General features: G+C 43.0%; 1 protein-coding gene and 1 long non-coding RNA gene across 2 annotated transcripts in view; one reads left to right on the top strand and one right to left on the bottom strand.

The window, feature by feature from the left end:
- Window positions 1-14,689, top strand: part of LRP6 (LDL receptor related protein 6) — a 158,108-nt gene that overhangs the window by 591 nt on the left and 142,828 nt on the right. Inside the window, exon 2 of the mRNA XM_082255712.1 lies at window positions 9,593-9,986. Coding sequence (XP_082111838.1) covers window positions 9,593-9,986 — 394 coding nt within the window. The remainder of the gene's footprint in view (window positions 1-9,592; window positions 9,987-14,689) is intronic.
- LOC309554153 overlaps window positions 1-14,689 on the bottom strand; it is a 476,173-nt gene that overhangs the window by 399,166 nt on the left and 62,318 nt on the right. The gene's annotated exons all lie outside the window — the stretch shown is intronic.

Below are 14,689 nucleotides of genomic sequence, written 5' to 3'. Positions count from 1 at the left end.
GGGGGACTGGGGCTGTATCGGGGGGCAGGAGGGGGATTGGCACTGTATCTGGGGGCAGGAGGGGGACTGGGGCTGTATCTGGGGGCAGGAGGGGGACTGGGGCTGTATCGGGGGGCAGGAGGGGGACTGGCACTGTATCTGGGGGCAGGAGGGGGACTGGGGCTGTATCGGGGGGGCAGGAGTGGGAATTGGCGCTGTATCCGGGAGGCAGGAGTGGGAATTGGCGCTGTATCCGGGAGGCAGGAGTGGAAATTGGCGCTGTATCCGGGAGGCAGGAGTGGAAATTGGCGCTGTATCCGGGAGGCAGGAGTGGAAATTGGCGCTGTATCCGGGAGGCAGGAGTGGAAATTGGCGCTGTATCCGGGAGGCAGGATTGGGAATTGGCGCTGTATCCGGGAGGCAGGATTGGGAATTGGCGCTGTATCCGGGAGGCAGGAGTGGGAATTGGCGCTGTATGCGGGGGGCAGGAGGGGGACTGGCGCTGTATCCGGGGGGCAGGAGGGGGACTGGCGCTGTATCCGGGGGGCAGGAGGGGGACTGGCGCTGTATCCGGGGGGCAGGAGGGGGACTGGCGCTGTATCCGGGAGGCAGGAGGGGGACTGGCGCTGTATCCGGGAGGCAGGAGGGGGACTGGCGCTGTATCCGGGAGGCAGGAGGGGGACTGGCGCTGTATCCGGGAGGCAGGAGGGGGACTGGCGCTGTATCCGGGAGGCAGGAGGGGGACTGGCGCTGTATCCGGGAGGCAGGAGGGGGACTGGCGCTGTATCCGGGAGGCAGGAGGGGGACTGGCGCTGTATCCGGGAGGCAGGAGGGGGACTGGCGCTGTATCCGGGGGGCAGGAGGGGGACTATCGCTGTATCCGGGGGGCAGGAGGGGGACTATCGCTGTATCCGGGGGGCAGGAGGGGGACTGTCGCTGTATCCGGGGGGCAGGAGGATGGTGGGGAGGGATTGGTACTATACCAGGGGCACGAGGATTTAATGAGGGCTGGCACTATACCAGGGGCAGGAGGATGGGAGGGGCACCATACAAGAGGCAGGAGGATGGGAGGGGGCTGGCACTTTACAAGGGGCAGATGGGGGGGCTGGCACTTTACAAGGGGCAGGAGGATGGGGGGGGGTGAGGGGGGCTGGCACTTTACCTGGTACAGGAAAAATGGGGGGACTGGTACTATAGGGGGGAGGCACTGTATTGGGGGCAAGAGGATGGGAGGAGCACCATACCAGGGGTAGGGGGATAGTGGGGGCTGGCACTATACCAGGGGCAGGAGGATGAGGGGAGGGGTGAGACTGGTACTATACCAAGGACAGGAGGATGAGGGGAGGGTTGAGGCTGGCACTATACCAGGGACAGGAGTAGAGGGAGATAGGGACACTAGCAATAGGATTTGGCAACTGGCATGGAATCATAGACAGACAAAGATGAGAAGTTGTAAATGGAGCAATAATAAAATGAAGTAGGTTGGCTGTTATAGTTTTGTGTGTTGGGTACATCTTACCAATCTGCTGACAATCTATGATTTGGGCTGGATTTTGCCATCTGACGGCTCATGTAGCCCTGGTTAATGTTGGTAGACCTACTTCTTGGTCATCAGAGCTGCCAACTCCTTCTAGATTACCTTTATCTCCTGTGACTGACTGTCCCTTGCACAGACTGAGCCTATACTTTGTGCAGTGTACTAGCAATGTGTTCAGTAGGTAAAAGATGACAGAGTAAACATGAGGGAATACTGCTCTTGGCCTATGATTTTATTGGATAAATCTGGTTTTTACACTTTTTTTTTTTTTTTTTTTTTTCAGCCATGATAAGCTCAATTTTTAAGACACCAGTTTATTTTTTAGGCTTACTTTCTTCTGGTTTCATCTGGTGATCCAGCCATTAAATCTGATTTTCAAAAGAACAAGCTGTCCTGTAGATATAGCAGTTAGAGCATTGCGACAAACCATTTAGCACTGACAGGGGTGCTTACAATGGTCAGCTTTTATTAATTTAAAACCTCTATCCCAAAAGGAAGAAACTGTTTGCAGTAACAGCTTAAAAAAGTGTGTGTTTGACCCCAATTTGCTAGTTTATCTCCCCCCCCCCCCCAGATAGACAGTACTGCTGTCCAAAGGTGTCTCTGTTACTCCTTCATTCAGCGTGGAAGCTCTCTAATACAGGGGGTTCAGATCACCAGGTGAAATTTGAAGTAAAAAAGCCAAAAATAAAATACGGATACCACATCTAAGGACTGGTAAGCTGCAAACTATTACATTTGTGGCTTTGGGTTTAATACACTTTAGGTCTGGAATAACTACCAGATAATAGTTGCTTTTGTCCAGTATAAAAGTTTTTAGGTAAATGCCATTTCCATTTGAGATCCACACACAACTGCCGTTTCCATTTGAGATCCACACACAACTGCCGTTTCCATTTGAGATCCACACACAACTGCCGTTTCCCTTTGAGATCCACACACAACTGCCGTTTCCCTTTGAGATCCACACACAACTGCCGTTTCCATTTGCGATCCACACACAACTGCTGTTTCCGTTTGCGATCCACACACAACTGCCATTTCCGTTTGCGATCCACACACAACTGCCGGTTTCCGTTTGCGATCCACACACAACTGCCGGTTTCCGTTTGCGATCCACACACAACTGCCGGTTCCTTTTGCGATCCACATACAACTGCCGGTTTCCGTTTGCGATCCACATACAACTGTCGGTTTCCGTTTGCGATCCACATACAACTGCCGGTTCCTTTTGCGATCCACATACAACTGCCGGTTTCCGTTTGCGATCCACATACAACTGCCGATTTCCGTTTGCGATCCACATACAACTGCCGATTTCCGTTTGCGATCCACATACAACTGCCGATTTCCGTTTGCGATCCACATACAACTGCCTGTTTCCGTTTGCGATCCACATACAACTGCCGGTTTCCGTTTGCGATCCACATACAACTGCCGGTTCCTTTTGCGATCCATATACAACTGCCATTTGTTGGCTTTTTCTCTCCCATGGATTACTCTACACAGAGTCCTTGGTAAAAGCACTCTTCCCACACAATTAGTTGGCGAAGTAATGGCTTTTACATAAACCACCAAGTGTTATGAATGATTTTTTTTCCATGGTAACTAAAGATAGAATGTTTTTCCTTTTTTTTTTTTTTTTTATTTTTTTTATTTTTATGCATTTGGTGGAGTTAATTTCTGCATTGAAATCTTTTTCATCCGTTTCCTTGATCGGATGACTTTTTTTTTTGGTTTAATATTTGACTGTGAATTATATTGAAAAAAGTATATAGAGAATAGTTGGGTACTACAGACGAGCACGCATTATGAACGCAAAGTGAGTCCAAGAATAGATGATCTTTGGCATTTGATTTGAATGAAAATGCCAGCTTTCTGAAAGTTCCTCAAAATCGTGGTTTGAGTTGTGAAAAGCTGCAAGTCAGTGCCTCTTTTCTTTGTGTAGCTCGCCAGCAATGGAAAGGTTAAAAGTCACTGACAAAAGGCTCCTGCATTCCTGTATGATGTGGGAATGAAAACACTTTTCAGATGTCTGCTTAATTGTAAATGCTTCTACCAGAATTTGTCTTCCACTCAGATCTGTGCACGGGTGAATCTGATTAATCTTGCAGAAGGGAAACAGTTTGTTAAATTTGGAACATATTACATTTTTTCCCCCATTAGTGTGTGAAAGGGAAATTGAATTCTTTTTGATGAGCACTTTCTGGCTAACAATCAGTGCAATTGCTATTTTTTAAATATTTTTAGGGCACAAAGATAAAGAAATAGCAGATTGTTTTGGAGATGGCCAAATAACGTTTTACAGTTTCCTCCTTGCTTTGTTTCCATTTATGCACTTTGTGGCCAACTAAAAAAAAAAAAAAAAGTTGTTTGATGCAATTCCACTTTCACAGTGAAGCCTATGATGCACTTATTGGGTATGAAATGTAAAATTATAGTGGATGTTGTGTTGATCTTAGAGGAGCTCCAGGTCCACCCACCCCAAAAAGAAAATGAAGTCAGCAGCTTCAAATACTGTAGCTGCTGACTTTAAATACAAGGACACTCACCTGTCCAGGGATCCAGTGCTGTCCTCAGCCGAGCTCATTTTTCGGGTGCAAGAGTCGGCATCTGAACTAAAGGAAACCGGCAGTGAAGCCTTGTGGCTTCATAGCCGGCTTAGAACTGCACATGCCTGAATCGCACTGCGCCATGTGAATGGTCGTGCGGTCATCTGGGACCTGTGATGTGTCCCAGAAGGCTGTGCTCTGTCATGTTATCATACACAACCCCCAAAAAAGCCAAATATGGCATGTCAGGAGTACATAAAGCGAAAGTTCCACTTTTGGGTGGAACTCCGCTTTAAATGTAACCATATTGCTACACTTGGAGGAGCCTCCTTCTCTTCTTTTAAACTCTGTATCTCCTGCTGGATTTTGCTTCTAACCCCCTTGTGGGGGCTGCCATTTGTGAATGGACATTTTATGGTTACAAATCACATTGCTATAATCTTTTTCTATGGACTATAAACTGAAGGATTTATGAATAAAAACACAGTTGTGGAACGAATCATCTGAGTTTCCATTATTTCCTATGGGGTAATTCGCTTTAATATACAAGTGCTTTGGATTACAAGCATGTTTCCGGAACAAATTATGCTCGTAATCCAAGGTTTTAATATAGTTTCTTTCAGACCAGCTTGGTCCCAACAAATTATTTAAACTTCAGTAAAGTTGGCTTTAACCACTTAAGCCCCGGAAGATTTTACCCCCTTCCTGACCAGGGGGTATTTTGCGATTCGGCACTGTGTGACTTTAACGGACAATTGCGCGGTCGTGCGACGCTGTACCTAAATGAATTTGACGTCCTTTTTTCCCACAAACAGAGCTTTCTTTTGGTGGTATTTGATCACCTTTGCAATTTTTTGATCATGCGCTATAAACAAAAAAAGATTTTGCAAAAATAACTATTTTTCACTTTTTTTTTTTTTTTATATGAAATTCCCCAAAAAAAATGTAAAAATCAAATTTTTTTAACATTTTTGGCCAATTTGTTTTATGCTACATATGTTTGGTAAAAAAAAATCGCAAAAAGCGTATTTTGATTGGTTTGCGCAAAAGTTATCGCGTTTACTAACAAAGGGAAAGATTTTTGTAATTTTCTTTTAACGAGTAATGGCAGCGATCTGCGATTTTTGCGGCGGACAGATCGGACCCCTGACTGACATTTTGACACTTTTGGGGGTACCAGTGACATTTCTACAGTAATCAGTGCTATACATATGCACTGTTACTGTAAAAATGACACTGGCAGGGAAGCAGTTAACTGTATTAGAGAGGGAGGGGTTAAGTGTGTCCTAGGGGCGTGTTTCTAACTGTGATTGGACATGGCTACTAGTGTAAAAACAGAGATCAACGGTCCTACATAGTAGAACCGTCTGATCTCCATTTTTACACAGGGGAGAATGACAGGCGGCTTGTTTACATAAGCCGCCTGCCTTTCTCCCTTCCCGGCGAACGATCGCGAGTGACCAGCGGACACACGCACTGACTTGTTAGGGGGCAGGCGCGTGCCTCAGCAGGCACGCGCTCACCCGCTATTTGCTCACAAGCGAGTGACAGGCTAGTGACGTACTGGTACGTCACTTTGCCTGGCCGGGGCTGACCGCCGCAGTATATCTACTTGCGGCGGTCGGCAAGTGGTTAATCTGTTCATAGGCAAAATCATTTCCAGCCTTCAGCCCAATGGCTGAGCAAGAGAAATCTGTAGATTGCCTTATCCATAATGATGTGTGGCTAGACCTCCCACTGCTGGTTATTGTAGTCTGGCAGCTATCACCCATAACTGTCAGAATGAATACCTGAACAGCAACTGCATCTGGCTACAGTGACTGTTCAGCTGACTTTTTTTTTTTTTTTTGAAGCCTTGCTCCTTTTGATTTCTCAAAGTTGTTGATTCAAATGGTGTCCCCCATTGCCCCTTCACAGTGATTGGCTAAAAGTTGAGCTGAGTTGTACTCATGTGGTTTAAGTGCTAACTGCACCATAGACTACTAGCCCAGCCATGCTTTGGTGCCAATAGACTTAAAATCCTTAAGGCTGATTGTTCACGATAATACACACGTGTAGATGGGAATGGGCCCATAAATTTTCCCTTCGCTTTTCACAGTAAACTGCAGCGCATCGATGTGAACCAGCCCCATAGGAAAGAATTGGATTTCTTTAAAAAATATATATATTTTCGTGGAGCAAAATATAAGTTTGAAAGTGTCCCTTAAGTTTTTCAAAACTAGGTGTTGTCAATGTCAGGGTTTGACAAATCTAGAGAGGAATTGTTTCTAGAAAATTATAGCTGATGCCTAATTTTAATTTTTTTTTGGTAATCAGTGTAAACATTCCCTGGCTTCACTTCCTAAAACTGCAGTCTTGCTCCTAGATTAGGCGATTAGCTCCTAAATTATGCATTATGCTGTCTTGTACGGGTCAGCGTATGGCCACTGAATGGTAAACATGCTGCACTGCGCTTGTGAACATCTGAAGAAACTTTCCTCCCATCTGCCTGCACTGTCAGTAATGAGCACGGTTCTGGGGAAAAGTGTGCAGTCTGCATTTGTTAGGGTCACTCTAGGACAGAGACAGAAATGGGGATGCTTGCCAGTCTTTTCACAGCTTTTAATGGAGAATCTTCTTGCTCTGTACAGCTTGTGGATCTCGCCTGATGCTATCCGCACACCTGGAAATATTTATCCGCCTTCACAGTGGCAGACTTCTCGAGAAACAAACAGCTAATAATTTTGATTTGTAAAACTCCCCAGGAATCCTTACAAAATCTATATTTATACCATTTTTCAGGCCTGAAAGTGGCGAGTGTTTATTTAGAGTGTTTGACATGTAGCTGAAACCAAGGCTTGCAGACAGTTAAAGCTAATGGAATGCAGATGTGAGATAGATATATAATGCCTGGCTTCTCTACTGGTCCTGTTAATTGTCAGGGACTCCGCCTGTCATCCAGGGTTTACAGAATATACCTAACATTGTAAACCAGAAAAACCTTTCTACATGTCTGGAGCCCAAGGTCCCTTGTCTTTGTCTGATCTTGAGATGCATTTGGATGGTTTAAGCAATGGTTAGCCATGTGAAACTTCAGTGATTCAATCAAAAGGCAGGAGTTTTTTTTACCCCAAAAAATTGGACTTTACTATCACTATTAATATTTTGGTAATTTAAATTCCTGTTTTTTTTTTTCAATCTGTTATTTATTCTATGTTGTATTTTAATAGGATAGTGTGGTTTATTAGTCCCCATTCACACTAGCGCAACTTGTCAGGCGACTTGGTCGCCTGACAAGTCGCGGTGGGTTGCTCGCCATTGATTAGCACAGGACCCGTTCTAATAGGAGCAACACAAGTCGCTCCGACTTAGAAAAAGGGTCCTGTACTACTTTGGGGCGGCCTGGAGGCGACTTGCATTGTCGCCCCATCAAGTCGTGTCGCCCCTGTCTTAACGGGGTCTTACAGTGCAGTATTTACAGCATTTAGTTTTATTTAGTATTGCTGTTATTGTTAATTTTGTTTTTTTGTTTTTGTCTTGTGATTATTTATTTTTTTTTTATTTGGTCTTTGTTCAATGTAACTGTATTTTAGTAATTTCCCTTTGGGATTAATAAAGTATTCTAAATCTGAATATCATTTTAATTAAAGCGGAGTTACGCCCCCCCCCATGAAAAAAATTGAAGGTCAGCAGCTACAAATACTGTAGCTGCTGACTTTTAAATGGTAGAACTTATCTGTCCAGGGAGCCTGCGATGTCGGCACCCAAAGCCGATTTTTGTATCGGCTCTCGTGTGCTGCCGCCTCCATCCAGGGTAAGGGAACCTGGCAGTGAAGCCTTTCGGCTTCACTGCTGGTTCCCTACTACACATGCGCAAAGCGCTCTGCGCTTTTTTAATTGGCACGGGGGTGGAGGAAAAAGGAGGGGGCCGAACGTTTGAGGGACAGCGCCGCTTTCTCCTGGAAGTAGGAAAAAAACAGGTACCCCCCCACAAATAGAGCTATCTTTTGGTGGTTTTTGATTACCACTGGGTTTTCTATTTTTTGCACTATAAACAGAAAAAGACTGGCAATTTTGAAAAACCATTTTTGTAGTAAAAAAAAAAATCAAATTTTTTCATACATTTAGGCCAGTATGTATTCTACTACATAGTTTTGTTTGAAAAAAGAAATCCCAATAAGCACATATTGATTGGTTTGTGAAAAAAGTATAGCCTCTACAAACATATATATATATATATATATATATATATATATATATATATATATATATATATATATATATATATATATATATATATATATATATATATATATATATATATATATATATATATATATATATATATATATAAAATATATAATTTTTTTTTTTTTTTATTTATTTCGTTTTACTCTAGTAAAGGCGGCCATCAGCAACTTATAGTGGGACTGCGATATTGAGGTGAACAGTAAGACACGGACACTTTTAACATTTGTGGGAACCGGTGACACTAATACAGTGATCAGTGCTAAAAATATGCACTGTCACTATTCAAATGGCACTGGCTGGGAAGGGGTAAACATCTAGGGCGATTAAAGGTTTAATGTGTACCTAACAAGTGTTTTTGTGCGTACCAAGTGCTAATTTGCAGGGAAACAAAATCCAGCTCATCCCCGTTGACAGGACTGAGCTCTGCCTTGTTTACATAGACAGAGCTCTGTCCAGTGTCGCCTCTCCGATCAGCGGGTGCTGGCGGTCATCCATTGGCCAGCACCCGTTTATCGGCTTCTGCTTTGACTAATCACAGCAGAAGCGGCATGTATGCGTGCCCCCCTACCCAGAAGATATGTGATTTTGTGCAGAGTGGCCACCCTCTAGCAGTAAAGCTACAATTGGCCGCTCTCCAAGTGGTTAAAGAACTATCCCAGTTTAAAATACCATTCTGCGTTTTTCTAATGGCAGAGCTGCTTGAATTCTGAAATGTTTTTTTTTTTTTGCTAGTAGGGCTGCAAAATATGTGGATTAGCTGATCCCCTGAACTAGAACTGTGCTCTTGATAAACCAGGTACAGTTATGACATGCTGAGGAGAAGGTGTTGCTGCAGATTGTTAGTTCTGTATACAGATTTTTGACAAACTTTTAATTTTTCTAATTTTCCCTGTCATTAACTTGCATTTAGTATGTAGTGACTTTTTTTTTTTTTTTTTTATTATAATGTTTTACAGAAATTGTGCTGTCTGGCTTGCCCATCCTCCTCCAGCAGTAGTCAGGCATTATAAGGATTGGGTAATTGCCTTCTCACATCCAAGTATTTAAAATTAGATTCATACAGAATTGTGTCATTCAAAAGCCTAATTTTTGACCCAGAAATACCTGAGGTAACCAATCGGTTTTGGTTGATATTTTCAGTGAATTAAATCTAGCGAGTCACTAGGAACTTGAAGTATCACCCAAAAAGTGCCAAAATGGTGTCCCATTTTCAATAATTATTTATCTGTTTCTACTTTTGCATTAATTCTCAGTTTTAAGAGACTAACTGCCTTATTTGATTACATTTTCTTAGCGTCTCCATTACTGTTATACGCCAACCGGCGTGACCTGCGGTTGGCGGATGCTGGAGGAACAAAGGGGAACTCGACTGTGGTGGTCAGCGGCCTGGAAGATGCAGCAGCTGTGGACTTTGTATTTTCCAGAGGCTTCATTTATTGGAGTGATGTGAGTGAAGAAGCGATAAAGAGGATTGATTTTAACAAAACTGGTAGCAATCAGGATGTTGTCATATCGGGACTGGTATCGCCAGATGGACTGGCTTGTGACTGGTTGGGAGAGAAACTGTATTGGACAGACTCAGAGACCAATAGGATAGAAGTCTCAAACTTGGATGGCTCTTTACGGAAAGTATTATTCTGGCAAGAACTGGATCAACCACGAGCAATTGCCCTGGATCCTGCCAGAGGGTGAGTGAGACTTTACATGGGTGGTGTGTGTGTTTTTGTTATAATCCAGCTTTTTACTTTTAGAACCCAGTTTTATCAAGCTCTTAACTTTTATAACCCAGTTTTTTATGGTGTGTGTAAGTAGTGCAGTTCTCTTGTGATAACGAAGACCAAATTTAGAAATGGGTAAAGGCTTGTATACACAATGAGAATATTGGAGTAAGATGTTACTAAATGTACGAAAATTCTCATACGACAGAATACAACTTCCGAAGTGATATATTCTTTCGTTTCAGAGCATGAGTGGTCTTGCTCCTCCAGTTCCCCCCCCCCCCATATCAATACTGTACTGATTAAACAGAATTCGTACATTCTAGTTTTGTACAATTAAAATTTTTTGTTTGTCCCTTAGGATAATTTTGGATTAACTCTCGTAAATGGCTCTCAAACTGTGTACTAATAATCAGATTATTGTATGAAAATCTGTATTTTTTTGTCTGACTTTCTGATTGTGTGTGTGTGTATTTAGGCTTAATACTAGCTATACACTATACCGTCTGATTGTACAATCTGCTTTAGATTTACCAAAACTATGTGATTTGGAGACCAATCTAAACAATCCATTCAATATATACCAAATCGGGCAGGCCTTTAAGCTGTCTATAGATGGATTAAAAATTGGTCGGTTCAGCAGGGACCGGCTGAGTTTCAATCCATTTATGGCCTTTCCTGTTTGAGAGGAGTTAACCTAGTGATCCAATCCTGCCGAATGGGAATATTGGAAAATGTGTGTTTTACTCAGCCAACTGTCTGCAGTGCTGATCAGTGTATTCCAGCAGCCGAGGATTCCTGCTGTCAGAATACAATAGCGACTCAGGGACAATTCCTTTATCCACCTCGAATGTGTGGATGATGAAATTCCCGGCTTTTTTTTTTCTTTTTGATCAGCAGACTGACTAAAGAAGAAAAACAAAAAAAAAAATAAAAAAATCCTCTATGGCCAGCTTTAAACTACATAGTTGACGGATAGAGCTAATAGAAAATGTACAACCAGATTGTATAGTCAGCTTTAGGCTGGGTTCACACTGGTGCAATCAGACATTGCATGTGATTCGCACCACATTGCTGTGCAGATCACATGTGTCTGTGCGATGCAAATTAATTGGCAGGGCATTTGAACCAAAATGGTGCAGGACCCTTTTTTGGTCTGCACTGGAATCAGATTGCATGGGTGTTCACACCCATGTGATCCTGATCCTGTCGTATTTCACAGTTCGAACTGCAATCTGTGAAACCGATTTTGGGGGTGTCATTAACTTTTACATTGACACCCGCAGCGGTTCGCAGAGAGCAGTGTCAGATGCGATGCGGGAACCAGCACTGGAATTGGGCTGGTTCCTGCATCGCACAAGTGTGAACTGGGACTAAGATATTTTTCACCGTTGTCTGCTTCTTTAGACCTCATTCACCCTGAACACTGCTTTGAAATTGTGCAACTTCATCTGAAAACGCACAATTTCAAAGCCGCAAATTCAGGTGCGACTGGAAAGACTTCTGTGCGGCTTCATGTACAGATGTCTATTAAAGTGGCACCCGAAATCGGCAAAAGTAGTGCAGTAGCTACTTTTGCAAATCTGTGTGGTGCCACAAAGTCGGTGTCGCACTGATTGGATTGGTGCCATTGCCGGCAGTAGGCTGTGACCTGTCAAATCATATGACAAAGTGTGAATGAGGGCTCTTGGTACTTGGGAGAAGATTGGCTGATATGGTGCAACTGTTGCTAGATTGGGGAGTGTTCTTAGTGTTTTGATAGATGTTGGCCAGGCTGCAGAAGGTTCTTGTCTTTCAGTGCATGTGTGGTCAAGATGGAGTATATTCTTGGTCGTGTGTGGCCTGGTCTGATGTTTGAACATCACTTATGTGCTTCTGATTATGACAGCTCCTCTAAACTCTACTCTCCCCCTTGTAGCCTAGAAATATGACTATCCTTCTCAGTTTAGATTTTCTTTCTCTTTTTGATCCAGTGTCAGATTTGGGGCTGAAGTTGCTTGGCATTAGATGCAGGCGTTAATCCAGAGGTCTGCTTTCTATTTACTTGCAAAAACGATGAATGTTTTTCTTTGATGCGCAGCCAGGTGTACACAGCAGCGTGCAATCAGATGCTGAATGCTGCCAAAGCTCCGAGCCTCATCACATGCAGACAAATTAATTGGGTTCTTTTTCTTTGGGCCTCCAGGGAAGATAACTATGTCATGATAAAATGCTATGTCTCTTGCTTTTTCCTGCAGTTTCCCATGTACCCATTTAGTATCTCCCTGAATTTTTTAGTCTTCTCTCAGCTGGGGACTCCTGGTGTTTTACTGAACGTTTCATAAATCCCTAATGCATAAATATTTGTCACTCCGTGGCCTGTATGAATGCTCTGTCCAAAATTAGAATGTGGATCAAAGGATCTGATCTGATTTCAGGATAAGTAGTTTACCAATTTTTGTAAAGGTGATATTTGTTTTACTCAAAACATACATTACAAAAGAGCCAAAATGTAAGCCAAAACTTTGAAATGTCACTTTTTTTTTTCTTATTCTCCATGAAGATTACATTATCCTTGTTTTCACCTGATAGCAGGCTAGATCAAATGTTATTTCTATTTTTTTTTCCTTAATGAAAAGTGCTTTATGCAGTTGCTATATGGCTTTATCCCCCTGAGGTTATTGAAGCTACATTCTGACCATTATTGGTTTTGTGTGCAAAATAATGTGCTTTAGCCTGGCTTTACACCTAGGAGTTGCATTATCTTATTCTATGGCAGCCCATTAAAAATGAATAGGCACCTTAACCCGTGAGATAATGCAACAGACATGTTAGTTACAGGGGCAAAGGATGGTATGAAACAGTGGTGGACTGCGATTGTGTGCCCCATGAAATCTCCTGCATACTTTAATTCACATGAGGCTGTAAGATGAGGAGTTTGCATCCTGTGGCTCTGACTGTGCGCTCGACAGGGAGCTAATGAACTGCATAAGTAGGTTTATGTTGGAGGTATGAGGTTAGTGGAATGGTAAATAGAAGTACCATTTGCTTAATTTCTTGCTGAGCTCATTGCAAAGTTTGGTGGGGAGGGGGTGGGGGTTGAAGTTGGCACTATCAGAGACACGGGTTTCTTAATTACAGAACTCCTCTGATTAAAAGCCATGCTTGGAGAATGGAAAGGGTACACTGCTTAGCTGAAAGCTGTACAGCTGCTTGCTTGTGGTCTTCCTGAACGGATGGTCCCCCTCCCCCCAGTGTTTGTATTCTTCCATGGCACTTCCCCCAGAGCTTGCAAGTCAATGAGAGGCTCTGCTGCTCACCCTGGGAAGCCTCGGAGCTGTGAATCACTTCTAAAAATGTGGTTGTAATGAACCATATTTTAATTAAATTGAATAGACTAAGCAGGCACCTGGTATGAGTTTACAAATCAAAGCTATTAGTACATGGATTATACATGGTTTTGTAAATCTTTAAGGAAATTTAACAAATTACTATGCTTTTTTAATTGTTTGTAAGAGATGTTAGTATAGGTTATTCATATGCTTAAGGTGTCATTTGTATTATTATGTAAACCTGCCGAGAAGAAACAGCATTTTGATGGAAAAATACACTCTACTACCTTGTAGGCTTGTGACGGTATCAGATTTTCATGCTGCGATTAATTGATTAAGGTTTTGCCACGGTATACGGTATTATCACGGTATTCTATTATTAAATTTAAATTATTAAATTTCCACCTCACTTCAATTTCATTGCTGAATTTAGGGGCTTTGGTTCACTTATGCACATTATTATATAGTCAGTCAGTACAGACTCTGTGAACCAGGCCTAAAATAGGTCATCAAGCAGTGTCTGGCCTAACTGGTGATAACTGGTTCTGGCGCTCGGCTCCGATCCGATGGCCTGGTCATTAAGAGGGCAAATCCTTGTGGTCAAGAAGTGGTTAAACCTGAAGGAGGTGTTGTTTATAAATTACTTTACTATTGCTTTAGGCCTGGTTCACATGTATGCGGGTTGGTGGTTCACATTTGCACAGGCATAGCAGCCCATTGATTTGAATGGGCTGCTATGCCCTCATTTTCCGCAGAAAAAAGGTGCATGCAGCATTTTTTTAAAATTCAGTGGCCTTGAAATCCATCCTGCTTTTGCACCATGCGACTAACCTGCAGTTCCTGCTCTGGCAAGCTTTCTGCATTTTTTGTATACGTGGGCACGGCATTTAAAAATAAACAGTTTGCGTGTGCAGCAACGGCAGGTAAGTCGCATGGTGCAAAAGAAGGATGGATTTCATGGCCACTGCATTTTTTTAAATTCTGCATGCACCTTTTTTCAGCTGAAAACGCAGGCATAGCAGCTCAAGCCCATTCACATCAATGGGCTGCTATGCCTGTGCAAATGTGGGCCCCCAACCCGCATACATGTGAACCAGGCCTAAAGCAATAGTAAAGTCATTAATTGGTTAAACCTGCAGGAGGACCGGTGTTTTTATCTATTAATGACTTTACTATTGCTTTAGGCCTGGTTCACATGTATGCGGGTTGGGGGCCCACATTTGCACAGGCATAGCAGCCCATTGATGTGAATGGGCTTGAGCTGCTATGCCTGCGTTTTCAGCTGAAAAAAGGTGCATGCAGAATTTAAAAAAATGCAGTGGCCATGAAATCCATCCTTCTTTTGCACCATGCGACTTACCT

The sequence above is a fragment of the Pelophylax lessonae genome (genome assembly GCF_965119305.1).
Source record: "Pelophylax lessonae genome assembly, chromosome: 4".
NCBI lineage: Eukaryota > Metazoa > Chordata > Amphibia > Anura > Ranidae > Pelophylax > Pelophylax lessonae.
Note: the sequence above shows the minus strand (reverse complement) of the source record. Positions and strands in the feature narration are given on the sequence as shown.